Source organism: Penicillium roqueforti, assembly GCF_015533775.1.
Source record: "Penicillium roqueforti strain LCP96 04111 chromosome Unknown scaffold_03, whole genome shotgun sequence".
Classification (NCBI taxonomy): Eukaryota; Fungi; Ascomycota; class Eurotiomycetes; order Eurotiales; family Aspergillaceae; genus Penicillium; species Penicillium roqueforti.
The window spans coordinates 279447-306624 of NW_024067567.1; the positions used below are offsets into that span (position 1 = coordinate 279447).

General features: G+C 48.0%; 9 protein-coding genes across 9 annotated transcripts; 6 read left to right on the top strand and 3 right to left on the bottom strand.

Moving 5' to 3' along the window:
- Positions 1 to 674: 674 nt before the first annotated feature.
- On the top strand, positions 675 to 1748 carry LCP9604111_2540 (uncharacterized protein; the record flags this gene model as incomplete). The annotated part of the gene is made up of 3 exons (XM_039070029.1): positions 675 to 746; positions 802 to 927; positions 1020 to 1748. The coding sequence occupies 3 exons, from the start codon at positions 675 to 677 to the stop codon at positions 1746 to 1748; spliced, it is 927 nt and encodes a 308-aa protein (XP_038931292.1).
- A 1790-nt stretch (positions 1749 to 3538) lies between these two features.
- Positions 3539 to 6340, top strand: LCP9604111_2541 (arrestin family protein; the record flags this gene model as incomplete). Its single annotated transcript, XM_039070030.1, has 5 exons — positions 3539 to 3592; positions 3649 to 3655; positions 3846 to 4472; positions 4525 to 5594; positions 5651 to 6340. The coding sequence occupies 5 exons, from the start codon at positions 3539 to 3541 to the stop codon at positions 6338 to 6340; spliced, it is 2448 nt and encodes an 815-aa protein (XP_038931293.1).
- Positions 6341 to 6953: 613 nt separating this feature from the next.
- On the top strand, positions 6954 to 7893 carry LCP9604111_2542 (GNAT family N-acetyltransferase; the record flags this gene model as incomplete). The annotated part of the gene is made up of 3 exons (XM_039070031.1): positions 6954 to 7067; positions 7214 to 7774; positions 7858 to 7893. The coding sequence occupies 3 exons, from the start codon at positions 6954 to 6956 to the stop codon at positions 7891 to 7893; spliced, it is 711 nt and encodes a 236-aa protein (XP_038931294.1).
- A 969-nt stretch (positions 7894 to 8862) lies between these two features.
- On the top strand, positions 8863 to 9345 carry LCP9604111_2543 (uncharacterized protein; the record flags this gene model as incomplete). Its single annotated transcript, XM_039070032.1, has 1 exon — positions 8863 to 9345. The coding sequence occupies one exon, from the start codon at positions 8863 to 8865 to the stop codon at positions 9343 to 9345; it is 483 nt and encodes a 160-aa protein (XP_038931295.1).
- Positions 9346 to 15389: 6044 nt separating this feature from the next.
- Positions 15390 to 16499, top strand: LCP9604111_2544 (chitin synthase export chaperone; the record flags this gene model as incomplete). Its single annotated transcript, XM_039070033.1, has 3 exons — positions 15390 to 15627; positions 15692 to 16263; positions 16314 to 16499. The coding sequence occupies 3 exons, from the start codon at positions 15390 to 15392 to the stop codon at positions 16497 to 16499; spliced, it is 996 nt and encodes a 331-aa protein (XP_038931296.1).
- A 987-nt stretch (positions 16500 to 17486) lies between these two features.
- LCP9604111_2545 (esterase/lipase family protein) lies at positions 17487 to 18973 on the bottom strand (the record flags this gene model as incomplete). Its single annotated transcript, XM_039070034.1, has 3 exons — positions 17487 to 18594; positions 18665 to 18813; positions 18932 to 18973. The coding sequence occupies 3 exons, from the start codon at positions 18971 to 18973 to the stop codon at positions 17487 to 17489; spliced, it is 1299 nt and encodes a 432-aa protein (XP_038931297.1).
- A 477-nt stretch (positions 18974 to 19450) lies between these two features.
- On the bottom strand, positions 19451 to 20742 carry LCP9604111_2546 (glutamine amidotransferase subunit DUG3; the record flags this gene model as incomplete). The annotated part of the gene is made up of 4 exons (XM_039070035.1): positions 19451 to 19740; positions 19797 to 20529; positions 20582 to 20677; positions 20728 to 20742. 4 exons carry the CDS (start codon positions 20740 to 20742, stop codon positions 19451 to 19453), a joined length of 1134 nt encoding a protein of 377 aa, XP_038931298.1.
- A 480-nt stretch (positions 20743 to 21222) lies between these two features.
- On the top strand, positions 21223 to 24089 carry LCP9604111_2547 (dynamin-related GTPase MGM1; the record flags this gene model as incomplete). The annotated part of the gene is made up of 3 exons (XM_039070036.1): positions 21223 to 21520; positions 21582 to 23606; positions 23659 to 24089. 3 exons carry the CDS (start codon positions 21223 to 21225, stop codon positions 24087 to 24089), a joined length of 2754 nt encoding a protein of 917 aa, XP_038931299.1.
- Positions 24090 to 25118: 1029 nt separating this feature from the next.
- Positions 25119 to 27041, bottom strand: LCP9604111_2548 (uncharacterized protein; the record flags this gene model as incomplete). Its single annotated transcript, XM_039070037.1, has 4 exons — positions 25119 to 25192; positions 25250 to 26221; positions 26280 to 26618; positions 26684 to 27041. The coding sequence occupies 4 exons, from the start codon at positions 27039 to 27041 to the stop codon at positions 25119 to 25121; spliced, it is 1743 nt and encodes a 580-aa protein (XP_038931300.1).
- Positions 27042 to 27178: the final 137 nt, after the last annotated feature.

Consider the following 27178-nt stretch of genomic DNA (forward strand, 5'->3'; position numbering starts at 1 on the left):
CAAATTCGGAATTTGAGACAATGCAGAGCGTCGCCGAAAGCCACTATCGCAAATAAGACCGGGGAAATATACGTGGTATAGGAGGCCGCGGGGGACCAGGATGGAAGTCCAATAAGAAAGATTCCTAAGATGGGGAAACAAAGAGCACCGGGTATAAACAGTGCTAGTAACAGAGACACCGAGATGGAACCTGAGTTGAGGGGGGGGGATTTGTTTTTGGATTTTGGATTTTTTTTTTCGATCCAGCTCCGGTAGAATAAGGGAGATGTTTCTGTGGCCTGATAAAGCTGCGGTCGGAGATTTGTTTGAAACGATACAAAGCGCGTTGGAAGGGTAGAAAGCCCAACAAAAAAGAGGCTGAGAAAGCTTGAAGAAAACCAAATGCAAGTCCCTTTACAGGGGAAAGCCAAACAAAGAAAAGAGAAAAAGGAAAAAGGGAACTGGAAAGAAGTTGAGGATACAGAAAGAAAAAAAAGGAACTGGAGAAGAGCAAAGGTAAAGGGAGGAAGTTAACCGCTAGGGGTGGGGGGGAGGACACTTTACCTCAATGGGTTTAGTCTATTTACTCTCCGGTCTCCCCAAATTCTTAACTTCTCCCAAGTTCTTCCTTCAACTTGTATATCGTCCGAGTTGGAAAACTACACTACTCGTCTTCACATTCCCATATTCTAACCATGGCCAGCTATTCAACTAGTTATTCAAACCCGGAATCCCTTACGGAGCTCTCAAGCATAATAGAGCGGACGGTAAGCGCTGGCTCTGGAACATCACTCTTGGCATATAGCCTCTGACACCTTCTAGCTCATTGATACCGGTCGTTTGTTTCGCAAGTCTGGCTCCATGCCGTCGCGAATCAATCTGCAACGATCCATTCCGTTGTATCATGATAGCTTCCAAAATGCCTTGGATAACCTATCAGAGCAAATTGTGAGTAAATATCAACAATCTCAAATATACTCATTTTTGCTTTTTTTTTGTTGCTTTTTTCGGGTTCCCTTTTCATTTCTGACCCTATGCAGTTCATCGCGAAAGCCTTTTTGGAAAGGGATTACGAGGCTCTCAAGGCCACTAGTGCCGCTCCTCAGCCCGTCGAAGATGTGACAATGAGCGATGTGAACCAACAGGTTGAACCTGACATTCAACCTCCCCCGACTGAGAAAGTCGAAATGGGCACAGAGCTTGAAACTATGCCTAAATCAGAAGAAGCTATCTCCGTGAGCCAATCAGCGGCAGAGATCAAGCCCGACACCCAATCAGGCGATGATGTCGTTGTCAAAAATGAGAGCGATAACAATGCTCCCCGTCAATCACCCCCTGGACCCAATGAAGATCTCACTTTTGATTCAGTCCTCAACAACGCTGGGGGCACAAACGAGTTTGGTCTTAGCTTAGACTTCAACGATGATGACATGGGCAATCAAGCTTTCCTATCCGGGTCAAATTTCACAGCCTCCGGCGCTGCTGGTGGTGCGGACAGGTTAAGCACGACTCAACCTCTGGGGAATACTTCGGATGTCCCTGCTAGTGGTGGTGCATTTGATATGGAGTTACAGAAGACAGAAGGGGATGACGGCAATTTTCTACAGGGTAACTCCGGGGAGGATTTCATGGGGCCCGCTGAATCAAACTTCGACGATTTGTTCATGGACACTGATAATTTTGGAGAGAATAATGGGGACTTCAATCAGCTGGAAGGGGATAGCCTGATGAACGCATGTAATGAGCTGGATGATAATTGGTTCAACTGATGAAAATGAGGGGCACACTATTGGGATTGATACAGTCTGGATAAGAGCAACGGCTAGTGAGGGGAAAGTGGAGGAGTTGGGGGAGTTGGGGGAAGGGGAAAAGGTATCCTATGAGCTAGCTGCATGCGTTCGCGTTTGGCACTAGTGGTACTAAGCATAAATCTAATGGCATATGCCCTGATTCTGTGACTGGAAGCATTGATTATTATGAACTAGGTACGTGGATCTGTTGTTACTCAGGTTCAAGGCTCCCCCTGACTGGGTAGCTGCTGTGGAACATTAATGATACATACGGCAATTATTAGCTAATAGCTCTTAGGAGTATGATTCATGGAGAATCAATGTCTTTTGACCTTTTTTAAAAAATAAGGAAAGTTCTGACACTTCGAAAGAAGATAGTGAAACCACCATGATCCAGGCCCACAGCTCCTAGACAGCCTCCACCGAACGCATGAACCCTTCCAGTGGTGAAGCAGAGCTCGTTGTGCGACAGGACATTTGAATCGGGACCGTGTTTCCCTGTGCCTGATTTGGGTTCTAGGAAAATACGTGCTTACAAGATAGTTGTGGGAAGAGATCCCTAGGCCACTAAATATACTATGTAGTCTATACGTCTAGTGACGTAGTTCAAGATCGACGCGGCTCGTGGGGAAGTAAATCAGGGCAGAGAAGTCCACAGGGCGATCACCCCAGAGAGAACGAAGGCATTTGCTTCCCGAAATAGATCTGCTCTATACGATTATATATGTACGGAGTAGAGTCTAGGCATAAGGTGGCGGATGAGGTCATTATCGTAAGATGGACATGTCGTCACGCCAGTAGTATTTAGTATAATAGTCTGATGTGCCTACGATGTACAGCACATAGGTGATGGTGACGAACTAGAACTGATCACCATCTTTATCGGGGTCTATCTTCCGACCATTCACATTCCACCTAAGCCCTAAGCTGTGTAAGCCGTGCAGTGAACCTTGAAAATCAGGCCCTGAACGAGTTACTGTAACTAACTAACTAACTAACTAGGTAGTTAGTCAACTTCGGAGTAACTAGCCATGTACGGAAATCATAAGTAAGTCATGCGGAGGATGATATACGAGGATTTAAGAAATGCAAAGGTCTAGGTTCATATCATATTTGTTATGGTTTCAAAATCCATGGGATCTGGTGTAAAGTCCTAAACGTATCAAATAAAGTCATAAAAAGAGTGATTAAAGCGCAACTAAAGATGCAGTTTTCTAAGTTGTTATGTAGATCAACAAGGCCAAGATATCCAAGAGCTGGGCGCTAGCACTGCCCTATGCCGTGAATCCGTGAAGCCGTTTGTATAGGCCGTGAGATCCGAGGCATTTATAACTCTAGACCCCAATGGAATGTTTCTCCACAAATATTGACAGAAATGCCGAGCAAAATCCGTAAACCGTAGATGGTAGAGACGTATGGCCCGGATCGCCGGATATGAGACCAGGCTCCGTCTCTCCCCCCGGCTTTCTCAATGGTGTTGTCATCGAGTTCGGATTTATGCTGCTCCTCTGGCACCTTATATTTTGCTTTTCAGGTTCTTCTTTTCGCTTCCGTGGATCAGGACTCTTTTTAGTTTAAGTAGTTCGCCTTTCTAACTATATTCACGGACCTTTTTCAATCACATACGACGCCACATACGCCTTGTGAGCGGAGTCATAGAGATCAAGGAAAAAGGGAAAAGGGAAAAGGAGCCACAATTCCGCACTATAACAGCCAATCCTACACGTCGAAATAGAGATCTGCACGATGATCAGAGTGGAGGATTGCTTATGAAGTCAGCACCCCCGAGAATTCCATCCTCCTACAAAGATCAGTCTCCTTGCGTGAAAGGATTCAAGGGACGAAAAAAAAAAGAAAACATCGTCTCACAAGATTAAAGATCCAAGGTATGTTGAATCTGTCTAACACATTCCCTGCACTTTTGTATTCCCTTTCTTGTTGGAAGACCAGGCTTGTGTTTTGCCCAATTTGGCGACAAGCGTATCCAAGGGATATACGTACAATTTTGGGAATTATTCGGCGATGCTCAGCAGACAAATAACATCATGATGGGTGCTAATATCCTTCCTCTGCCAGCGCAGTTATCTTCTCGGTCGGCTTCTAGCAACCCCACTCGGCCCTCGGAGTTCACAGGAACTCCATCGCTAGGAGTATCAATTTCCAATCTCATCACTCGCTCGCCTCGTCGCCACACGGTTTGTATTGAAAATCAGATCCCTAAACGGAGTCGTCGGGACTCAATCTTCAAAAAGCTGGCGCGCCCACGTGAGAACGCAAAGCGATTCCTTCGCTTGCGGTCGTCTGGAGTTCAGGCGCCTTCGCAACGTCTTAGTGTACGACCAGTTTCGGAGATTATATTGTCGCCGATATCGGTCGACTTGGAGGACGAGATGCGATCGGATTCATCGTCCACCGAGGTGCTGCCTCGCTCAGTACATGAACCCCATACCGTGAATACCGATTCTACCACCCCATTTACTCCCTTGCGAAATGAGAAGATTGTAGCCACTGGGAGTGGCATTTCTGTCGGGATTGCCCTCACAGAACCCGTTCTTTTCTTGCAGGGTTATGATCAGCAAGACCCAAGCAGTAAAAAGTCTGCAATTCTGCGGGGGCAAATGCATTTGAAGATTACCAAATGTGTCAAGATCAAGAAGATCTCGATCTGCTTCCGTGGCCATGCCCAAACCGATTGGCCAGATGGTGAGAATCTACAGCATCAAATTGTACCTGAACATGAGCTAACATTGTTCAGGTATTCCTCCTAGGAAGATCCACTTCCATGATAAGAAAGATCTCGTCACACATGGTGTGGTCTATTTCAATCACGGTGACACCGCGCTCATGCAGAATGACTATGGCGCACATTACTATCAGCATGCCAAACCGGTGTCGTCCGTACCAGGCAAGGAGGGAGTGACGATGACAACTCGAGAACTACATATATTCTCCAATCGCAATTCTACCGCCTCACTCGCCCTACCAACACCCCGCGAAGTCAAACGTCTTTCTCTACAAGCCAACCACGGACATTCACGCAGCTTCAGCAAGAACGAACCTCCGACTTCGCAACCCCAGCCACAGCGAAATTACCGCATGTTCCCCGTAGGCGATTATTTATACAGCTTCGAGTTTCCAATCGACGGATCATTGCCAGAGACAATCAAAACGGATCTGGGCTCTGTGAGATACGACCTAGAAGCAATGGTGGAACGATCAGGCGCATTCCGACCAAATCTCCTCGGTACCATGGAAATCCCTGTGATCCGTACCCCTGCCGAGGGTTCATTGGAGCAAGTCGAGCCGATTGCGATTTCGCGGAACTGGGAAGACCAACTTCACTACGACATCGTCATCTCGGGGAAGTCCTTCCCGCTGGGCTCACAGATCCCAATTGCGTTCAAGTTAACTCCGCTAGCGAAAGTAGAGTGCCACCGAATCAAGGTCTTTGTGACGGAGAACATTCAGCACTGGACAGCAGACAAGAGCGTGCACCGGTTGCAACCAGCGAAGAAGGTGTTGCTTTTCGAAAAACGAGCAGACTCGTCTAGTGTCAGCACGTATCCTGGCAGCTCCATGCGTGTCACTGCAGGCGGCGGTATCGACTGGGACCACCGCGCTGCTGCTGCAAGGGGGGATGAGGTTGTGGATCGGAATCGGACGAATCTGCTAGGCAATCTGTCGAATGATTCTGGTGTCGGTCCAACTGAGATGGAATTCAACGTGCAATTGCCAAGTTGCCACGAAATGAAGGGCAGGGACGAGGGTCAGCGGCTGCATTTCGATACCACATACGAAAACATTCAGATCAACCACTGGATCAAAGTATGTCAAGTCTTTCCTCTTTCTTTGGTTATAATGATACTAATCGATCCACGCAGATTGTCCTCCGTCTTTCGAAGATCGACGAAAGAGACCCCACCAAACGAAGACATTTCGAAATCTCCATAGACTCGCCATTCCACATCCTCTCCTGCAAGGCCACGCAGGCCAACATCTACCTACCAGCCTACACAACCCCAGCCGAAGTACCCGTTTCCCCAGCCCAAGAATTCGAATGCGGATGCCCCGGCGCACCTCCTGCACCTCGAGAGCAAGTCATCGCCCCAGCGACATCATCCGATCGTGAAGACAGCCGCCCCACACCAGGAACCATCGTTCGCCGCGGCTCAACAGGCCACAACTTCTCCCGCAGCTTCACCAACGATTCTGGCGGTCTCGCCCGGCCTCCACAAGCACATCTTGCAACACCACCAAACGACCGCAACACACCTACCCTACCTCGCCCAATGCATCTGCTCCGTGCGCCCTCCTACGCACCCCCCGCTTTCGAGGACGTCCCTCCCGCGCCACCGCTTGTCACCCCACCTCCAGAATACGATACCATTGTCGGGGACGACCGGGAGGCCGTTCTCGAGGATTATTTCTCCCGTTTATCGTTCTATGAAGAGCATGAAGACGATGACCGCGGTCGTGGCCGCGTCGATGTACCCCTCACGCCGGGTGGACGCGTCAACCGCAGCATGGACGTGCCCCGCGAATGGGTGCGACTCGAAGACTATTTCCAGTAATACTGCTATTCTTAATTTTTTCTAAAAAAGGAAGAAAGCTGTCACGAGGTCTGAATCATGAATTTACGCTAATGTTCATATTGGGATTGGTGTCAGGCACATGTTTTCCAGCTATGCTATCTATTCTTCAGATCTGAGTTTGGGCTCTTCTTCTTCTCTTTCTCTTCTCTGGGTTATATTTGGATTTATATTCTTTCCATTTAATAGCACTTTGTTTATGATTCATGTATGAACGGCTATACTTTTTGGCTGGTGTTGATACTGGACTTTCATTCCCCGAGGTTGATCGGGGACAAAAGGCGAAATGGGTCATTTAGTCAGATACCTTATATGGATACATGTGATAAACTGAATAATGATCTCAAGTATTAAACCTATCAAACCTTTCCAGGAAATCCCGACTCTCATAAAAACTGGCACTGGAGCCCTTCAGGGCTAGAGATAAGAACTGATGTGTCAGCGATAAGGCGCATCCAACTCTCTCCACATTCCCGAGGTTGTCTGGTTCCCCAACTGCCATGACTTGCTTTTTCTTTGTCTCCTTCAATTATCTCTTCCGATTTGCCTAAATTGTGGTCATCTACCCGCCATACAGAGTTCCCAAGCCGCCATTATGGCTGTTGAAGTCTTGCCTCTTACCGAGACTGATATCCCCGGTGTTATTGAGATAATCCAGCAGGCATTTGCAGACGACCCTTATTTCAAGTGGGCCTTCGATTCATCCAAGGTACGTCGCGCGTTGAGAATCGCTACCAAAAGCAAAAGAAGAAAGACATATATCCACTCCTTATTATCAGACTAACATACATCTCTCTCGTGACGCGGTCAACTTGGCCGGCAGTTACGTCTCCTGAGAGATAACTCCACGTATAGTTCAACAAGCAAAGAAACTACGATTCTCTCGCAGCACGCTGCCATTGGGGAATCAAGAATGCACTCTTCTACGTTGCAAAAGAAACCCAAGAGACCGACTCCAAATCCCACAGCACCACACTAACCCCAGCCCCAATCCTCGGGGTCTCTTGCTGGCTAGCGCCCCACCCTGCCGCGCAACCAGAGAGCTGGTACTCCTGGTTCCAATCATGGGCCCTATCCTTCAGCCAGATGCTCAACAACATCCGGTACTTTGGCCGCGGCGGGCTGCGCACGAACAGGTACTGGATCTGGAAACAGCGGCAGGCTGAGGCGCAGGCTTCTATCTGGGATGATCCGCGCGGGTACTATTTCTGTAATATTGTCGCTGTTAGTCCTAAGGCGCAGGGGATGGGTATCGGGAGATTGTTGTTTGAGGCTGTTACGAAACGGGCGGATGAGGAGGGAATCAAGTGTTACCTCGAGAGCTCGAAGAATGTGCCTAATGTGGCGATCTATGAGCGTATGGGCTTTCACATGAGTAAGGAGATGGAGTGTCGGGATGGGGTGGATGCTTGCATGGTATGTACATTGTACTTGTTTGGTAGTGTTTGCTTGTGGGGCTCGTATCTGTTTGGGTTGTTGCTGACTTTGATTGTTGGTAGTTGTACTGCATGGTCCGGGATCCGAGGACGGAGTGATTCTGTTGCCTTTGCTTTTGCTTTTGCTTCTATGACTCGGCTTGCATGCTTAGGTCATATTACGATTTCGGTCCATGGCCAAATTCGAAGTATGTCATAGACCGGTCCGCAATGACATTCGAAGAATATGGACACATATCCTTTAATTTGATGGTTTAATTTGCCCTGGTAATCTTAACTCCGGCCCCGTTATAAACCAGCCCTAACGATCCGACCCACCCATCTCTCAATCCACAAACGGGGCAAGATAGCTCGAACCTACTCGAATCTAATATTTGTGGCAATGTGGTGCCATAGTGATCTACGGGATACACATCCGCACTAATCTATCCGTTTGCAACACTCCAATTTGGGGAATGATCTATCAACTCTTCGGTAGGGTCTTTCCGTACGGTAGGATGCTTGCATGTTGATCTGTTTATATTGATGCACCTAAACGAGAGGGGCAGTACTAGTCTCCGAATCCACATTTTAAGCTCATCCAGTCATATTCATGAAGTTCTAACGGCCTAGTCTTCCGGGAAATATCTGATCATCCCGGATTCTGGGTGGTGTTTCAGATCCAGTCTGGTTTGTATTGCACCGACTGGTCGGAGTCTTGCTCGTTGAATCCCTTCATTGTATCAAGCTCGTGCGTTGACCGAGGACATATATATCTGAGGTTTAGAAGGGAACCCTAGATTTTAAACATCGGATCTCTAGTTAAAGATTTGAAGGATTTTGGATAACTGATAAATTCAATATTGATTAGTCGCTTGAACTGTGCGTACTCCGAGGACATATCTAGACACTGGACAAGCTGACATCTCTTTTTAAGTGGTTTCTTTAATCGTTACCATGTTTCTCCTTCTGCTAAGAAATCTATGGACCCGACGACGAAGATCAGACACGAACAAATCTTCCACTTCCCCAACTACGTCCCAAGAACTCAAATCCCAAGATAAAGAACCTCATCAAACTGGGATAATCATGACTACAACACGACACCACGACGAAGCAGACCAAATCATCAATCAATTAGCTGCTCTTGCAGCTACCGTGAGCAACACATCGAGCAATAGCGCCCTATCATCAGTGGCTGCCGCCATAGCAGAGCCCCCATCAGCAGCACCCGAACTTAAGCTGGAACAACCAGAAGAAAAAGAGGAGGAGGAGGAGGAGGAAGAGGAAGAATCATTCTACCATCTTCGGAGTCTGATAACAGTCTCCTGCTTGCCACAGCATACGCCAGGCCATACACCAACTCCCTCAGCCTCGACACTAGGCTCTAAATCAGGAATCTTTGATCGGAAGAGAGCCTCGTCGATTCTGAGTCTACATCTTGGCGATCTCCCAAGTTTGCCATTTTCCTCGAAAGAAAAACTCCCGTGCAAGCCTTGCGTGAGATATACTACTCTTCCTCCGCCATATGTGCACAAGAGGCTTGTTATTCGGCCTGAGGTGCGTTTCTAGGGGCTCGGGATTGGGGTGAAGGTTTGGGTGAAAAGTGGTTTGATTGGGCTGTTCTGCATGCTGTTTGGGATTTTGTTGTATTGTGCTCTTGTTATACGCTTATACGCGGTTGGATATTGCCTACCATCTCAGCAAAGAAACGAGATGTTTTAGCTAGTTTGGATTGGTAGAAATGCCGGGACTCGTCCTTACTGCCGACAAATCACTTTGCTCTGGTATTCATGATCTAGCTCAGGCACAACCCGGTATGTAACCGGTTGTGGCTTCAGGACTCAACCTTAAAAACTCGATGTGCACACGAACAGTTGTTAATGCCATAATCTTTGGCTATTTTGTGTCTGTTATTAAATCTGGCCACGTTTCTTGGGTTGCCGAAGTTGATATTATGCCTAACAAGGCTCAGATATCTCGTCCATAGTGTAAAACGTGAAGTCGCACGTGGTGCGTGGATTATGACCGGGGACATACATAGGCTGGAGAAGTGGGCTTTTTGGACATCAATCACCAATTTTTACTCAATTGATTCTTCGAGGACATCCTCTCGTTGGATTCGCATGCTAAGCCTCATATCCACGAGCTAGTCTAATTGAATAGAACAACACGATCATAGAAGGGAACCATACAACATACAAATAAAATCAAGAAAATATCAGAAACCCCTATCGGAGGAAATAAGATTAGTGTTTTATTAGGGGAAAAAGCGTTCCGATTAAAAATATTCAGCGATAAACGAATCGCATGGTTTCCAGCCCAACTCAGTTCGTCGCTCCTGTATCCGGCAAGAGCAAATAAAGCAAGAACAAGGGCGTGCGACCTGTTCTAATATTCTATTTTGGAGATTGATATTCATCCGAGTCGACGGTTTTTCTAGAGGCTAATGAGCCATACAGGTCTAGATGCGCATTCCCCCCCTCCCCCCAAAAGGATGAGACCCCTGTCGGTAGCTCAATCGTGGAAATTATAGACATGTCGCGTATCACAATCATGGCTATCATCTCCTCGTGGTTATTTCCGCCGCGGTTGTTGAACTATTAAGCTATGGTAATCAATTGGTGTTTAGTATTCATGAACATGTGAAAAAGCAAGCCACGTTAGCCTAGCAGAAAGGCGTTGAGCATAACGTTCTAGACATTGGTCTTTTGAGGGACCGTGTACATCATACCTTTAATTTTGAATTAGGGATAGAGCCGTAATATAAATTATAGGCTCGGCGAATAAAAAAACCCTGACAAAAAAAGGGAATAAATATGAAGTAGATTGTATACAAACCACCTTGACCTTGATCCATAGATCATTATCCGTGCCACTTACCCGATTCAGCCGTCGGCATAGTTCCTAACTATAATCTTCAGGGGTGGTACAACAAATAACAAGACTTGGCTTTCTGTGAGTGTATAAATTACGTTGTACTCCTCCCTATATACGCAATGATATTGGTATCACAGCTTATTATTGCACGGACGGCGCACAAGCTCATTCACCGCCAACGCCTTAGCTATTTTCTGTGTTAATTGACGGAAGCCAAGCAAATAGTTAATACATATTGTATGTATGGATTACAGGACAACGCAGTGGCCTAGCAGAACACAGTCCAGATAGAGGAATCCGCAGTCTTAGCGTGGAAGAGAGAAAAAAAAAAAGCCAACGGAAACTCTAATAGTCGGTTCATTTCCGGAAAATCTCGAACTAGCGCTAATAGGAAAGAGAATTTGGGAAATATGCACGTGTGAAACAGACTGAGCACATTTTCACCTGAGCAGATTCCAGGGCTTTCTCGATGAATTCAATTGTACTACGGAGTACGGAGTACTACTCCGTATATTTACTCCGTAGTTCGACCAGGAAATTACTCCGTGGGGTTCCAAATAATTGCAATAGACGATCCATGGATGCATCCTAGTTTCACTCCACTGATTCAGCTACACCACCCGTGGACGGACGCGTGGACCGCCGGTCCCCCCCAAGGCTGTTTCGGAAGGGCATCTATCAGCCGTGGATCCACACCTCGGGTTATTCGGGTACGAAAGCCCCAAGCTCTTATGTGCCCATGGATGTGTTTCCCAGGGAGAACGAGCCAATAGCTTCTCGGGGTCTTGGGGTCTTGGGGTATGAATGTTCACCCCTCTACCTATATTTAACCCTTGCCCCAGGTCCCTTACAAAGATTACACGTGGCATCGTGCATGGACTTATAATATAGTTCCAGGGGGGAAAATAACGGGGCTGTAAGGCGAAAGTATGGTGAAATTGACGCAAGTATAAATGACAAGAGTAAGCTAACTTAGGCAAAGAACACAAATGGCTAGAACGAGACTATAACATCCCTGCAAGGGGAGGGCTGTGTACTATATCTGATCTCTACTTCTTCAATCGGTACTTCCGAAGCAGAGATTGCGTGGTCTTCGCTCTGTGTTGGGTGTCCCTAGTTCCATGGATGATGCCCTGTAGTATGGCTCAACAGATGGGAAAACCTGATTCCAATCCTTCATGTTTCCGTCCATCCTATCATGGAAAAGCACGGACTCGATCGGGGAGAAAATTCAACCCTTGTGTAAGCGGACCAGCCGAAGCTGCTCGAGGGGGAATTCGTAGATAGTGACCCTACTACAGGAACTATAGGAGTCCTCCATTCGATGCTCATTTTACGGCATAGGTACCTTAATCTCTCTCTAGTCACTTGGTTGTTGTCATTTTACTTGTGCGCGGTTGTCTTTCCGCACTGTGTTAGGACACCCCCTTTTGCCCCTGGCCTAGACATGGCGGAATGTGATGGAAGAGAGATCAACCACGTCGCGCATGTGGCCCCTAGAGAGTTAGATTGAACGGATTGCATTACCTATCTGTGAGCGGTTGGGCCCGAACGTTGTTGGGAACCAGTCAGAGAAGTCGCAGAAAATATATCCGTTCCGCGTGCATGAGCATTCCAACAAGCATGTGATTTAGGGACCAATTGAAAATTGGTTGAGTACTTGTACAATACATTTTTTTCCAGCTCCCTGTCCATTAGAAGCAAAGAGCTCTCGGATCATACCAAGGCATTGAAGTGAACCATAGTTAGGGCAAACCCTCCAAATCGGGGAATCAAAGCCTGAAAAATCAGAAGGTTCACTCGTCTAAGTTTCATATATGAAACCCACCAGACTCCCAAACAAGGTACCAGACGCTAACAAAGACAATAGGGAAAAAGAGATACAATGAAACGGGACGACATGAACGCTTCAAAAGCCAATAATACAAAGTATCGGAGAACGCGTCGACCGCGAAGCAAAGTTTAAACCGGCACGGTTTGCCCCACAAATCCAAATCAAAGAAGCCGAATTTTATAAATTTGTCGATCATAGTCACGTAGAGAAGGGTTGAATGTTTTTCAGAAAGCCGCGTTTATCGGTGGAGGGTCGGCTCTCCCCGAATACATAGTTCCTGGATGGAGTCTTGCATGCCAAGGACCACGGACAGGAGGAAGCGGGATGGTAAACTTTAGAAAATGCCCTTGACCGAGTTTCAGAGGTGAAATTTTTATTTCGAGTACCCTGAGGCCCGAAGTATCGAATGATGGTAGGCAATCATCGAGCAGACGAGCAGAGTACACATTTGCCCACCACCACAATGAATCGGTCGTGTGGACTGTCTTTGCAAGTGCTATTGTCTTTTGTCCCCTCCATTTCGGTGCGGAGGAAGTGGGCGGCAGGATTGGAGCAAGTGGAATATATGTAAAAGTTTTTGAAAAAGTTGCACATTTCGATCCCATCGAGGGGGGTTTTGATCTGTGAAACTGGCCAGCTGCGATGGAAGTATGACCGGGGAGATAGTAAATGGAATGAAAAGAATCAACACTGTGTAATAGATTGAACTGTGAGGGATGAGATATCAATCTTGAAGGTGTAGGAAATCGGAAAAATATAGATGGAGGCTCGACTAGATATAAGAGTCACTAGTTTGCTTTGGAGGGTGGATGTCATGACGCCCAAGGGCATGGCAATAAATAAACAGGATAAAATAAAATAAAGTAAAAGGATAAAAATCCGAAAATTAAATAAAATTAATGGAAAACCCAAGATATTCAAACGAAATTTACCTTCGATCCCTAAAGGATGGGTAAAGATGTAGTATACAGTACTGAGTACTGCACGGCATTCTCTCCACCATCTCCACCCCCTAAAACCCTTGTCAAGAAAGCGGGTCCTGCATAAAGAGAGGCTTTAACTTGTATGACCGTTGAGAGGAATTCTTCTAGCGTTTTTGCTTTGTTTTGGTTTCCTTTTAATATTCTGTTTAGGGGACTGTCAGGAAGCGAGAACGAACATCGCAAATATCGGGTAGATGGGAGATCGACACGGTTCCTCGCAGCCGTTGATGCTTCTTAAATTCACACGTGGCGCTAGTCGGGATCTTCATGCATGAGACAAATATCTTCGGCAGTCTCTTAAATCTCGAGACCTTAAGCCAAATTGTCAAACACCTTGGCACTGCTTATTCTGGTTTTTTTTTCTCTCTAGCCAGGGGTCAGGCGAACACGGAGGATTTCTCTTGTTGGGAGATAGTCTGGTGTCGATAGTATAACATTGTGCAAGATTGGGCCTGTTGGAAAACCGGAGAAAGGACGAGTTGGGCAGTCGGAGCCGGTGATAAGCTCCGATAATTTATTTTCTTTGTTTATTTCTTATCAAAAAGGGAGCTTTGCGTCTGAGCCTCTGTGCCACATGAGGATCGACGGGACTTACCCACATTTGATAGTCATATAATGTTGCAAAGACTGTTCGACAATCAGACTATGAGTGGTATACATGAAACAAAACACCTGAGGAATGCTATAAAGTGTTCTAAGCAGATTGACAAATCAGTGTAGTAGCGTTGATGGCATCAAAAAGATCGGGGAGCTTATATAGAAAACGGCTTTCCGCCGCATTATGACATCTATACGCTAGAATTCAAAAGTCAAAAGAAAAGGGGGATCGATACAAGGTTACTTGATCTCAACCCATGCCCTATAGATGAAACCTGATGCAATGGATACCTTTCATTTTAATCGCTTCCGAAGACTCGGAAGCCGATTATCAGGCAATCTGCATAGGCGATATTTGTCCGTGGCAAAATGTACCATTCACTCGGATCAAGATCAAGCCATCCCATCTGCAGGATTGCGTCGTTGTATCCATTCATAGAGACAATCACCTAACTGGGAGCTGGTCTGGCGAACAGATGACTGTGAGGCCTCGGATTGGTAAACCCTAGTCTCAAAGTAGACGATGGTGCGACAATGCCCCAGTTGTAGGGTCGTGTGGAGACAAGAGGTCAGTCCACATACAGAGGAAGTCTAATTCAATAACAAGAGAAAGAGAAAGGAAAAAGGTGAACTGCCCAATACAAACCCCATCTAACCCCAACTTTGACTCCGTAGACTACAGTCCAATAATCATGACCAGCACCAAATCGTCTTGATCACATAAGTCCAACGGCTTGTGGAGACCGAAAAAGTAGATAAGATAGCTTGCAGTATGCGGATAGTCCCAACGGTCCCTAGTCGACTTTCTAAATTGGGTTGGATGGTGTGTTATTGTGCCCTGACCCCTTAATGTATAATTGACATAACTAGCGTGGTAGTTCGGCTTGGGCCGAGTTCGGACCCGAGTCACATGAGATCTCTTCGAGCTATTCCATTTTGGATCTAGCGTTTCCGATCTCCGAATGACTAAGCCAGGTTCCGCCCCGGGGCCACCCTAGCAACGACGCTAAACCTACAAAGGCGATTCCAATCCCGTGATCTTGAAAGCGAAAACTGAGACACTTCCCCTCGCATCAACGATTCACACAGGGGTGATCTGACCTTCGACATTGGCTGTCAGCGGGCATCAGCCGATTTAAATAGTGCAGCTGGGGTGCAGAAAGAGCCACGCTGTTATTGGGGACCGAGGCACATACCGTCATCTCCTCCACCATCCCACCCCCGTCGTTGTGGAGACCGTCCACTCAACATTCGTGACCCGCCGCGACTGGAACTTGAACTGTTTGTTGTCGCACTACTCAATATCCTAGTGACCAGACATCATGGGGTTCGGTCAGTTCGACACGATATGCGAGAAGGCGCCCGTGCCTTTGTGCTCCTTGGTGGGCCCGGCATCGACAATTTCCGGGTCAACTGGCATCATATCTAACTGCTATGCGCGGAATATTGAGGTTGCGAATACCATTATATTCGAGGGCGCCGCGTCCTTTATGCATATCATGGCGCTTAGCATGACAGTGATCATGATTTTGCACGTTCGATCTAAGTTTACTGCCGTCGGTTCGTCTGGCATCCTCCTCACTCACATTCGGCGCAAACTAGCTGACATTTTCACTACAAATAGGCCGTAAAGAGATCGTCACCTTCTTCTACATCTACCTAGCTCTGACACTTTTCTCGCTTCTTATTGATGCAGGTGTCGTTCCTCCAGGAAGTGGCCCGTTCCCGTACTTCGTGGCTGTTCAGAACGGTTTGATATCCGCGCTATGCACCTGTCTTCTCGTCAACGGGTTCGTCGGCTTTCAGCTGTACGAAGACGGCACAGCCCTCTCCGTTTGGTTGATCCGAGTCCCCTCCGCAGCGATGTTCGCTCTTTCGTTTCTGATTTCGCTGGCGACTTTCAAGTCATGGGGTTCGATGGGTCCCAAGAATACCACTGGCTTGTTCGTGGTGCTCTACTTGCTGAACGCCATCTCCATCGCTGTGTATTTGATCATGCAATTGCTCCTAGTTGCGAACACATTGGATGACCGCTGGCCACTAGGCCATATCTCGTTCGGCGTGTTCGTCTTCATCATTGGCCAGGTTATATTGTATGCATTCAGTGACGTTATCTGCAACAACGTGCAGCATTACTTGGACGGCCTTTTCTTTGCTACATTCTGCAATCTCCTCGCAGTCATGATGGTCTACAAGGTAAGTTCACGTTTCACGCCTATGGCGTTGGTCCTGCTAACTTTCTTTAGTTTTGGGACTCGATTACCAAGGAGGATCTGGAATTCTCCGTCGGTGTCAAGCCAAACACTTGGGAGGTTAAGGAACTTCTATCCGAGGAAGAGCGCCGAGCTACGGTCTACCCCGACAATAACTCCGAGTATGCGGGCAGCCTGTACCACCATCGCTCTTCAACGTACGGTCATCATAATTATTGACCCTTCTTCCTTACCTCCTTGTGTTTTTCTTTCTTGTTTTCATCGCTCCTTTCTTCTTTCATTCAAGCGCTGTATATGTGACTATTGACTTCATGATATCTCATTTATATATTTTTTCGCGGCTATCCAAATGCTTCCACCATATCGGCGCGCTAGGGCATTCTTTCTAGCAAGGGTATAAGTTACATCGTCATATACTAATTACATGGATGATTATCAATTATCGTAGGGGTACAATAAAAGGAAGATATTTTTGCTTTTTGCTCTTCCGATCAAGTGTTGACATAGAGAAAACTGTACGCAATTTACCACTAGTGATTGAAACAATATACGAGAATTGAGAGTTCTATTTCGACCTAGCGACAAGTTTGTTTGGAAAGAAGTTGACGTCCATCACCCCTCAGCAAACCGTCTAGGCGTCAGACCCTCAGGGATAGGCTACATAACAAGAAGCTATAGACTAATGTGAATCGCAAGAGAAAACTTTGAAGTGTTACCATGCGTTATAATAATGCAAAACGGCCCGGGCAAATCCCCAACATCTCGGGACCACGTCATACCAGTTCAAGGGTGTGATCGCTTCGGAGTAGGCAGACAATCGTTCAGAGAGTGGAACAAGTAGGACACAGGATCAGCACTGCCATGTTCCCAAACGAAGAAAACGTCCACTGAGAAAACTTCGGGTATGACTGCTCAGAAAGTCGAAGCGGAGTGAATACGACCGCACCGCCTTGTTCTGGACTTTGCGCGACGATCAAGGCCCATTGCGAGTTTTGCCTGTGGAGGTAAATCTCGATATGGTGATCGAATCTTTTGCATGTAGTTCGCTGTGCGCTAGGGTGCAGTGCACGCGAAGTCTAAGTAAGTGGTATGCCGACCAGGGGAAGTCCGATAGGTACGGAGTAGAGTTCTTGTAGAACGTCTATGGTAACGAAAACTGGGGGATTTGTGGGTCGAATTAGAGTTTGCGATCTCAGATCTCAGATCTCAGTCAACGACAACAACGTCATCGCCATCCATGAAGTCCCCGTCTGTTTTGGTTTTTGTGCCCTCTGTTGCATGTGGTTGCTTGATATCGTCTTTCTTGGGCGGTTCGGTGGACGAATCATACCAGCCTTTGTCTATCGACTTGACCAAGACCGCACACGCTTCCCTGAGCATTTCAAAAAATGCAGGATTCTCTTTGGACAGAAACATGGTAATATGTGCGTTTGTTTCGTCAGTAGCCTGGTCATTAACTGCCCTGGTCCACAAAAGTCCTGGACTTTGAGATCCCTCGCCACGTTCCACCTCTGCTGGCAATGAACAGAAGGTCCTGTTCCTCGACCTAATGATTTTCTGGCTGAAGGATGTTTTGTTTGCTGATGTTTTTTCCACAAGACTAGTCGCATTTTTTCCGAGGCATGTGTAGAAGTTCACACATCCGATGCCACGTTCCTCCTTGAGACTTGACAATCGCAGGAGACGCTCGTGCAATTCCGACGTGCGCGCGAGACAACCAACAAACTCGAGGTGCGATGATACCCATCCAAACCCGTCAGTGAGCTTCTGGCGTTGCGTATATAAGGCTGCGCCGCCAGCGGCAACAGCACCAGCCGCGCCAGCGAACATGGCATATTTACCCCATCGTTGCCAGGAAGGTGTCGCGGCGGCGTCGGGTGTGGAAGGCGACATTTTGGGGGACTCTTTCGGGGATGCATGGGTGGTCCCCTGGTTTGATGCATTGTTCCCACCGTAACCGAACAGACCTGCTACCTCGGAGAAGGTATTGTAGGCGGTTGCAGCAGTACGATAGTGTCCTTCTGCGCCATATGACAGAACTCCTGGCGCTATGCCCAAGAATGGGGTATCAAATGCAAGCACTCCTTGTATATGAGGGAACATGAAAGTACCCGGTTCCACGATAGATTCGATGCCATTTAACCCTGGCTGCGTATTTCGAGGAATTGGTTGTTCCGCTGCTAGCAAAAGGAGAACATCTGCTCCTACTATTCCTCCCATTGAGTGACCGATCAGAACGACATGGACCGAGGGATCAACGGTGGGTGATGCCGTATGGCTGGCTACTTCAAGATCAATCACAGTATCTTGTAACCTACACAGAAGAGATATCGTCGTAAGTAAAACCTGTATGTGTTCACAAGAGGAGCTGAGCATAGTCTTACCAATCTCGCAATCTTGCCACGCACTCTTTCAAGTCACCTTTAGTCTCATACTTGGGGTAGACAGCAGTGGCGACCTCGACCGCAGGAAGTGCTCTGCTTGCGAAAACGCGCAAATACTCAGGGAACGTGCCAAAAGTATCATCGCCGCCCTAGAATTGGATTTTATCAGTCAACGTAAGTTCTAGGTCAAAAAAACAAATCTTGTTGGGCTGAAATCTGTAATTCTTTGCGGGGACCAGGTCTTCAACAAGCAGGCATTTTGCATACCTTGAAACCGTGAATAAAGACGAGTAGTAAAGTCTTCCTCATTTTAAGATTCTCAGACAACCATGTTCATGAAATAGACATAGAGAGTTAGGGAGTAATTTAACCAAGCAGATGATGCCTGACTCGGTCTTCCTGACTAGTTAGTTAGGTCCACCTGTGGACTTTGATTTTAAGTTACGTCATGATACGTAACCACGTGACCGGGTGTTATATATATACAAACAAACCGGAATCATGGATTCAGAGTTCCAATTGTATGAATACCATGTGGTCTACTCTTGGCTGAGTAGTTAATACTTCTCCAAATTCAATTTGACATTCATTTTACATTCGAATTCTGCAAATTATATAACCCGAAAGACCACACAACCCCAAACGCTTACATTCCAACTCATAAACTCCAATTTGACTCAGATATCCCGGCATATTCATCTTTCCAACGCCATATTAAGACAGTGCTTTGAAGTCTCTGGCTGAACCTCACAGTAGACTCCAAGAATGATCGGCTCGATGCCGAATTTAGTACGACACGGCACATTCGGTAACATGACCAGATCGTAAGCTTTCCATACCACTGTTGGTGTTTCCGATAGCATTGCAAGTTGCTGAAGGGGCGCAAGACTCCTGCGTATTCGTTGGTCGAACGGTTGTCCCAGGAGCGGTGCTAACAAGTCCCTTGGATACAGCAAAGCAGGAAGATCGGTCGTGGTTGAGGTTTTCGCCATAGAATTCATCAAGAATTGGGTGAAGCATAACAGTCTGCTTGTGAATTGTGACAACTGAATTTGTTGGGACTGACACCCAATTGTCTACGTATAAAATTAGCATATGTTCATAGGCATAGAGAGAGAGAAAGGGTTCTCACGTCGTTCAAATGTGATTGGCTCACTAGCCACGAGGACAATATCAGCACCTTTATCGTGTCGCTCCATCTTGAAGTGTCCTTTCGTTTCACCTTCCTTCCACTTAGTACCAGAAGAGAAATACAAGCTGGCAGGCTCATCTGTTTTGCTGCTGATGTATCGAGTGCAAACAACAGTATGGCCATCGGTCACAGCAAAGTTCAACAAACTCCGAGTCTCCACTCCGGTGACATTATATTTCTTTGGAATTTCTTTGACCATTTCATTGATTCTGGCAATGGTCTTCATCAAAACACGACGTAGGAGAGCCTGCCCGAATCCCTCAGGGCCGGGGTCAGAGCTTGGATCCACTCCTTCCTTTTCAAGCAAGTCAAGGAAGAGGGCGAATGCCCACTCACTGTCGGTGCCACCTTTCACACCCAGGTACCACTTGTCGGCGAGTGAGCTTCCCAGCGTACGCTTGATGTAGCTCCACCCACCGATACCGCCATTGTGCATCCACATCAAGGACTGGTGCTGGAACGGGTGGCAATTGTTTTCGGCAAGAGAACCCTCGGTTGTTGCGCGTACATGCGCAAAAATCAGGTTTGAGCATGTTTTGGAAGCGAGTCGCTCTAGATTCTCACAATTCCAGGCCGGCAGTGTTGAAGTAAAGATGCAAGGTTCTGGTCCAAGCTTGGGGTCTGTGTAGAAGCCCACACCAAACCCGTCACCGTTGACAGGACGGCGATTGTCCTTGATATTACATGTCAGCGTGTTGCGATATGCTAATTATGTGGGTACTTACCAGTCTCAGGCGTGAATCATATGATTGAGTGAGGATTGAATGACTTGGCTCGGTTATCAGCTTACTGAGACGGATCTCATTTCGCCCTTTGTAAATCTAATCGAGATATTAGCTTCGGGCCCAATGCTTGGAGGGATGGACCTTACCAGGAATCGACACATGTTTGGCCTGGATTCAATGCGGTGGAAATGACACTGTATCAAATTCCACTTCCAAATTTACTAGTAGCTTCAAGGTGTAAGCCAAATTTGTAGTCTGAACAAGGCCGTACTGGTGTCAAAGGATGTATGAGGAGGGTCGGGGCGGAAGAAGAGTCACCGACTGTTGGGAACCGGTGAGATGCCCAAACGTCACCCGCGATCTTACAGCCAAAAAAGCAAGATATTTGAGCTTTATTTTTGCTAGAGATCACGAAGAGGAAAGATTGTTTTTATCAAATCAACACAAAAGAGCAAACTCACTTCCCTTGCACAGCACGTCATATTTCACGTGACGGTGGTATTACTGGAAGCTACGGGAAGCTACGCGGCTACTTGCGCAGGTCACGGGGACTGTAAGTTAGGCTTGATGTCACATGTGCAGTGATCCGGTAAGGCCATCACTTTCATATCCATTTTCTATTGAATGATATTACAACAATAATGAGTGGGAGGATACTCTCCCATCGGCTAGGACCGCTCTTGCGGAACGGTCAACTAGCTCGCCATATCCATAATGCAGGCTCGAGGACCGGAGGCCTGCTACGCGCAGATGGTGGCGCTGCTCTCAGAGGACGAGCATGGCCAGTGGGTGCAAATGCCATCCACAATGTCCCTGCTGTTCGATCAATCTCATTTGCTCGAATGCTTCCGAAGCTTGCATTGAAGCTTTTCAGGATTCCGGCTATGTTCGGCGGTGCAACAATCGCGGGTCTAGCTTATTTTCAATACCAAGCAACTCGTATGTATCTCGTGTATCAAGCTCACTGCAAGCAGAAGCTCAGGCTGATTCAATCTTCCAGAGGCCGGTAACTATGTGATGGATGTCTTCAGGCAAGCCTCGGACACAGCGGGGAATACAGCTTCGACCTTGTTCCAAGGGCTACAGGGCATGGCTGATCAGACACAACGCGGGTGGAATAAGACGACCGGAAACATCGAAATGCCTGACTGGCTGCAGAAGGTCCTACGTTTCGACGAGGAGTCCGAGTCGAGAAATGGTGACTCGTCTGGTGGTGGAGGCAAAGAGCCGAAACAAAGTCGGGCTGGTACTGCTGCCGCCGCCGCTGCTACTACTGCGGCATTTGGATACGCTCAATCGGGGGAGGGAGATTTGCGACCGGAGAGAGATGTTGCGGAGGATGACCAAATGATGCTGCTCACACGCAAAATGATTGAAATCCGGAATATTCTCCAGACCATCGGCCAGTCCGGCACGCTCACTCTTCCGTCGATTGTCGTGATTGGATCCCAATCGTCGGGCAAAAGTTCTGTTCTTGAGGCTATCGTCGGCCATGAGTTCTTGCCCAAGGGCTCGAACATGGTGACCCGGCGGCCAATCGAGCTCACATTGGTCAACACCCCTAACGCCCAGGCAGAATATGGTGAATTCCCGGCTCTGGGTCTCGGAAAGATCACGGATTTTTCTCAAGTTCAGCGCACACTCACGGACCTGAACCTTGCCGTTCCCGAAAAGGATTGTGTCACAGACGATCCCATTCAGCTTACGATATATTCTCCCAATGTTCCGGATCTGTCTTTGATCGACCTGCCCGGATATATTCAGGTTGCGGGCCGAGATCAGCCCCCAGAGCTCAAGCAAAAGATTGTTGATCTTTGCGATAGGTACATTCAGCCACCAAATGTCATTTTGGCGATCTCGGCTGCCGACGTTGACCTAGCGAACTCGACAGCACTTCGAGCCAGTCGTCGAGTAGACCCTCGGGGTGAACGGACTATCGGTGTGATTACGAAGATGGACCTTGTCAGCCCCGAACGTGGCCACGATGTCCTTTCCGATAAAAAATACCCCCTCCGGCTAGGTTACGTGGGTGTTGTTACCAGGATTCCTCAAACAACAGCTCTCTTTTCTAGAGGCCCTGGAAACATTACTAGCGCCATTCTCAAAAATGAACATGCCTACTTCTCTGCGCATCAAAATGAATTCGGTCCCCACTCTGACGTCTCAGTCGGTGTTTCGACATTACGGAAAACACTGATGCAGGTTCTTGAGCAGACCATGTCATCTAGCCTGTCTGGAACCAGAGACGCCATTAGCCAAGAGCTTGAAGAGACAACCTATGAGTTCAAGGTTCAATATAATGATCGGCCTTTGAGCGCGGAGTCCCACTTGGCTGAGAGCCTCGATGCTTTCAAGCACTCCTTCAAGGCATTCGCGGAAAGTTTCGGGCGACCGCAGGTTCGGGAGATGCTTAAGGCAGAGTTGGATCAGCGAGTCATGGACATTCTGGCACAGCGTTACTGGAACAAGCCAGTCGAGGACTTAGATCCTCCGCTGCTGGAATTAGATCCTCTCAAGGATCTTCCAAAAGCCGATGCTGAGTCCCTATATTGGCACCGGAAGCTTGATGCTTCTACTTCTTCATTAACAAAGCTTGGAATTGGTCGGTTGGCTACGACAGTTGTCGCCAATGCCCTCAACAATCATGTGGACTCGCTTTTAGCCTCCTCTACGTTCGCCTCCCACCCTGGTGCCCGCAAACAGATCACCGATGCATGCACCGGTATTTTGAATGACAAGTTTTTCAGCACCAGCGATCAAGTCGAAAATTGCATCAAGCCATATAAATTTGAGATTGAGATCGAAGATCCTGAATGGGCTAAAGGCAGAGATAACGCGGGCAAAGTTCTAAAGGAAGAGCTCAAATCGTGCGAGTCGGCCCTGAAGCATGTGGAAGACACGGTTGGAAAGCGAAAACTCCAAGACGTTGTCGCGTTTATCGACCGAGTGCGAAAGGGCGAAGTAGTACTAGAGGGCAACGGCGAAGGCGGTGCGGGTGGCTTCAGTGCTGCCTTGTTGGCGAGAGGTTGGTATTTCTCTCCTTCGTTTATTTACAGACACTGACATGTATTATCTAGGACGAGAAGGTCTCTTCCTCCGAGACCGAGCGGATCTTATCAAGATGAGACTTCTCGCTGTCCGGTCCAAGCAATGCGCAACACAGAAGAACAAGTACTATTGCCCAGAGGTGTTCCTAGATGTTGTGGCAGATAAACTTACATCCACGGCCGTGCTATTCCTCAACGTCGAGCTCCTATCTGAGTTTTACTATAATTTCCCGCGTGAGCTTGATTCAAGGCTTGGACGACAACTTTCAGATGCCGAGGTCGAGCGGTTTGCCCGCGAGGATCCCCGCATCCGCCGTCACCTGGACATCATCCGCAAAAAGGAGCTGCTGGAGCTGGCTCTGCAGAAGATCGAAGGCATCCGACAGCTTGACGGCCGCGCTCGGAAATCAGATCGTACGCCTCCTGGAAAGGAACCGCGGGGCCGTTGGAACCTTTTCTAGAAGATATGATGTTTGGGCTTTTTGACTCTTCTCCCTTACTGCCTGTGCGAAACACTCTTTTTTTCTTCTCGATCTGGAGTTTCGATACCTCTGCTAGTGTTCTCATCGCTTTCTTTATCCTGTTTAGCCGTCTTCTTCCCCTATTCCTCTTGGGAGTATGTATCTCTAACTGCTTTGAAGTCAATGTATATATAGACCATTCATCGCAAGGTTGATAATCTATTCCTTTCTTCATTCTTGATTTGTAAAAATCCTAGCTACACTAGAGTTTGGCCGGCAAGTATAAGACCTACACATGAATGTATGAGGCCTCCTCCTAAAAACTGTCATCGAGCTAACTCGTCATAAACTGAAGCCTATCTTTGGCCGCAATTCGGCGAGAATACTTGGGCGTGGGACTTGGTATGAGGACTTCGATCGCCGGTGGGAGATGTCAATCTTGGTAAGGGCTATGGGCTGAGAAGACACAAGGAGGTGCGAAGCTTGGAAGTGCGCGTGCAGAGCAAGAGAGTACAAAACGGCGACGGATACCTTCCTCCGGCTGACAATGAGCCAGATCTGTGATATTGACCCGCAGAATAAAAGGAATTTCGTTCAGCGAGCAAGAGGTAGAGTCCAAGCACGCAGTGTGATACCACACTGTGCAAGGAAGAAAGATAATACACAGATGGAAATGACAGGTTTGATACAACAACCCCAAACCCAGTCTATATATTCCTATAGCGTACAGTACAGTCTGAAAAGAAACCCAAAGTGAAACAAAGAAGATGCGAATTAATGCTTTTGTCTCTGGGCGGAACCAATCGCAGCACCAACAGTGAGTCATGAGAAAAAAAGGGAAATGAATATGTTTATCACGGTCACAGGTGCAAAGAGAAATAAAGAGAAGGATGGTTGGGGATGGCATAAGGGGGGCGTAGCGGGACACATTACACAGTCAATGTGTCAGGGAAGGCATTGAATATCCAAAAGGAAAATGTAGTGGGATTGGCAAGATTACAGAAGGTCATCAGAGCCGGGTGGATATGTCTACTCCCGCGAGACATCACGACCAAAGAGACGAGCCTTGACCCAGTCGAGGCAGACAAGGACACGGTTGCGAGCTAGATTATATGTTAATGATGACTTTCAATCAGTGTTGGATAGAGCTTAGAACTTACTGCTGAAGCACATGCTCAGGTAGGCACTGCGCCAGAACAGGTAGGTCATAGTACCACCGCTGGCGATGTTGCCGCTCAGCCAGCTGATATCGGCCACGGCACGCTCCTTACCGATGTAGGCCAAGGAGCCCTGGTGCGAGTACTGGAAGGGACCGATCTGCTTGTTGCGGCGGAGCTGCTTCTGGCGCTCACGGATCTCGTCGAAAATCAGGTTGCGCTCCTCGTCGCCCTTGGCGTGGGACTGGCGCTCTGACAGGGTCTCCAACTCTTGCTGGAGAGCCTCGGTCTTGGCCATGGTGTTGAAGAGGCGGCCCAAGAAAGCACCTTCCTGGCCGGCAACCTGGGCGGTCGGGGCGTAGTTGGCAATGGCGCAGTCGCCGACGGCCCAGACATTGTCGGTACCGTTCACGACGAGGTATTCGTTGACAGCGAGACCGCGGCGGGACTCGGCCTGAGCAGGGATCTGGGACATGAGGTCGCGGACGACGCTGCGGATAGCATTACCGGTGGCCCAGACGAGAAGACCGTAAGGGATAGTCTCAAGTTCCTTGGTACCGTCGGGCCTGGTCACCTCGGCCTGGATGTACTTGTCGGTAACCTGCTTCACCATGGTCTTGGTGCGGATGGAGATCTCCTCCTCCTTGAAGGTGGATTCGGTATAGTCAATCAGTTGCTTTGAGAACATGGGCAGAACATTGGGTAGAGCCTCGACGAGAGTGACGTGGAAGTTGTCCTTGATTTCGGGAATCCACTTCCTCAAGTCATCATTGAAGAAGTCCTGGAGTTCACCGGCGAATTCAACACCAGTGGGGCCACCGCCCACCACAACCATGTGCAGCAGACGCTTGACCTCGTCCTCGGTCTGATCCTTGAAACAGGCAGTCTCGATACAGTCCATAATACGCTTACGAATTTTTTGGGCATCACCAACTTCCTTCAGGAAGCAGGAGTTCTCACGAACACCGGGAATACCTATAGGTTACGATATTAGTCCAAAATGCATCGTTTCAGATGCGAGAGTGAATCCTACCGAAAGTCGCGTTCTCGGCGCCAACACCGATCACGAGCATGTCGAAGGGAACTTCGGTGTGCGAGATATCACCCTTAACTTCCGAATCATCACTGATATACACAATCCGCTTCTCGTAGTCGATCTTGGTTGCCTCGGCCTCGTAGAACTGAACACTGGCCTTCTTGTGGCGCAGGATATTTCGAATAGGCTCCATGATCGAGCGGTGCTCAATCAAACCGGTGGTACATGAGGGCAGCAAGGGAGTGAAGAGGAAGTAATTACGGGGAGAGACGACGATAACATTGTAGTTCTCGGTGTCAAGCTTCTTCAGGAGGGAAACGGAGCCCCAGCCAGTTCCTGAACGAGCACAGTCGCGTTAGCGACACGTCGGCTGTAGGGGTACAATCGCGACCGATACATACCAAGAATGACCAGAGTCTTCTTTGATGGGTCAGGAGGGGCCTGGTCCGGGGGTTGGCGGAGGTCGAAGATGCTGTATGCGACAGCACCGGTTAGACCGATGGCGGAGAGCCAAGTCAACCGCCAGGCCCAACGCAGAGCTCTGAAACGCTTCTTAGGCTTCGGGGCGGGTGAAGGGGTAGGCTTCGAGGCAGCATCGGCGTAGCCACGACGAGTGATGCGCGACACAGACTGGATAAGTTTGGTCGACCGCATCGGCTTTGCGCGAAGGGCCAGCTGCGTGGACATCGATCTGCGCGTCATGGACGACAGCTGCATGGACGGAGCCATCTTGCGAATTGCTAGCGTGCTGCCAGCCATTGTGAAAGGGCGCACCAAATGTAGTAAAGGAAATACAAATAGGATGAAAATCAAGGGTGACAATAATTTAAGAAGGGAAGAAAAAAGCTTTGATAAGCTCCATTGTTGGGCTGCTGCTTTAGGCGAATCGGTGTAGC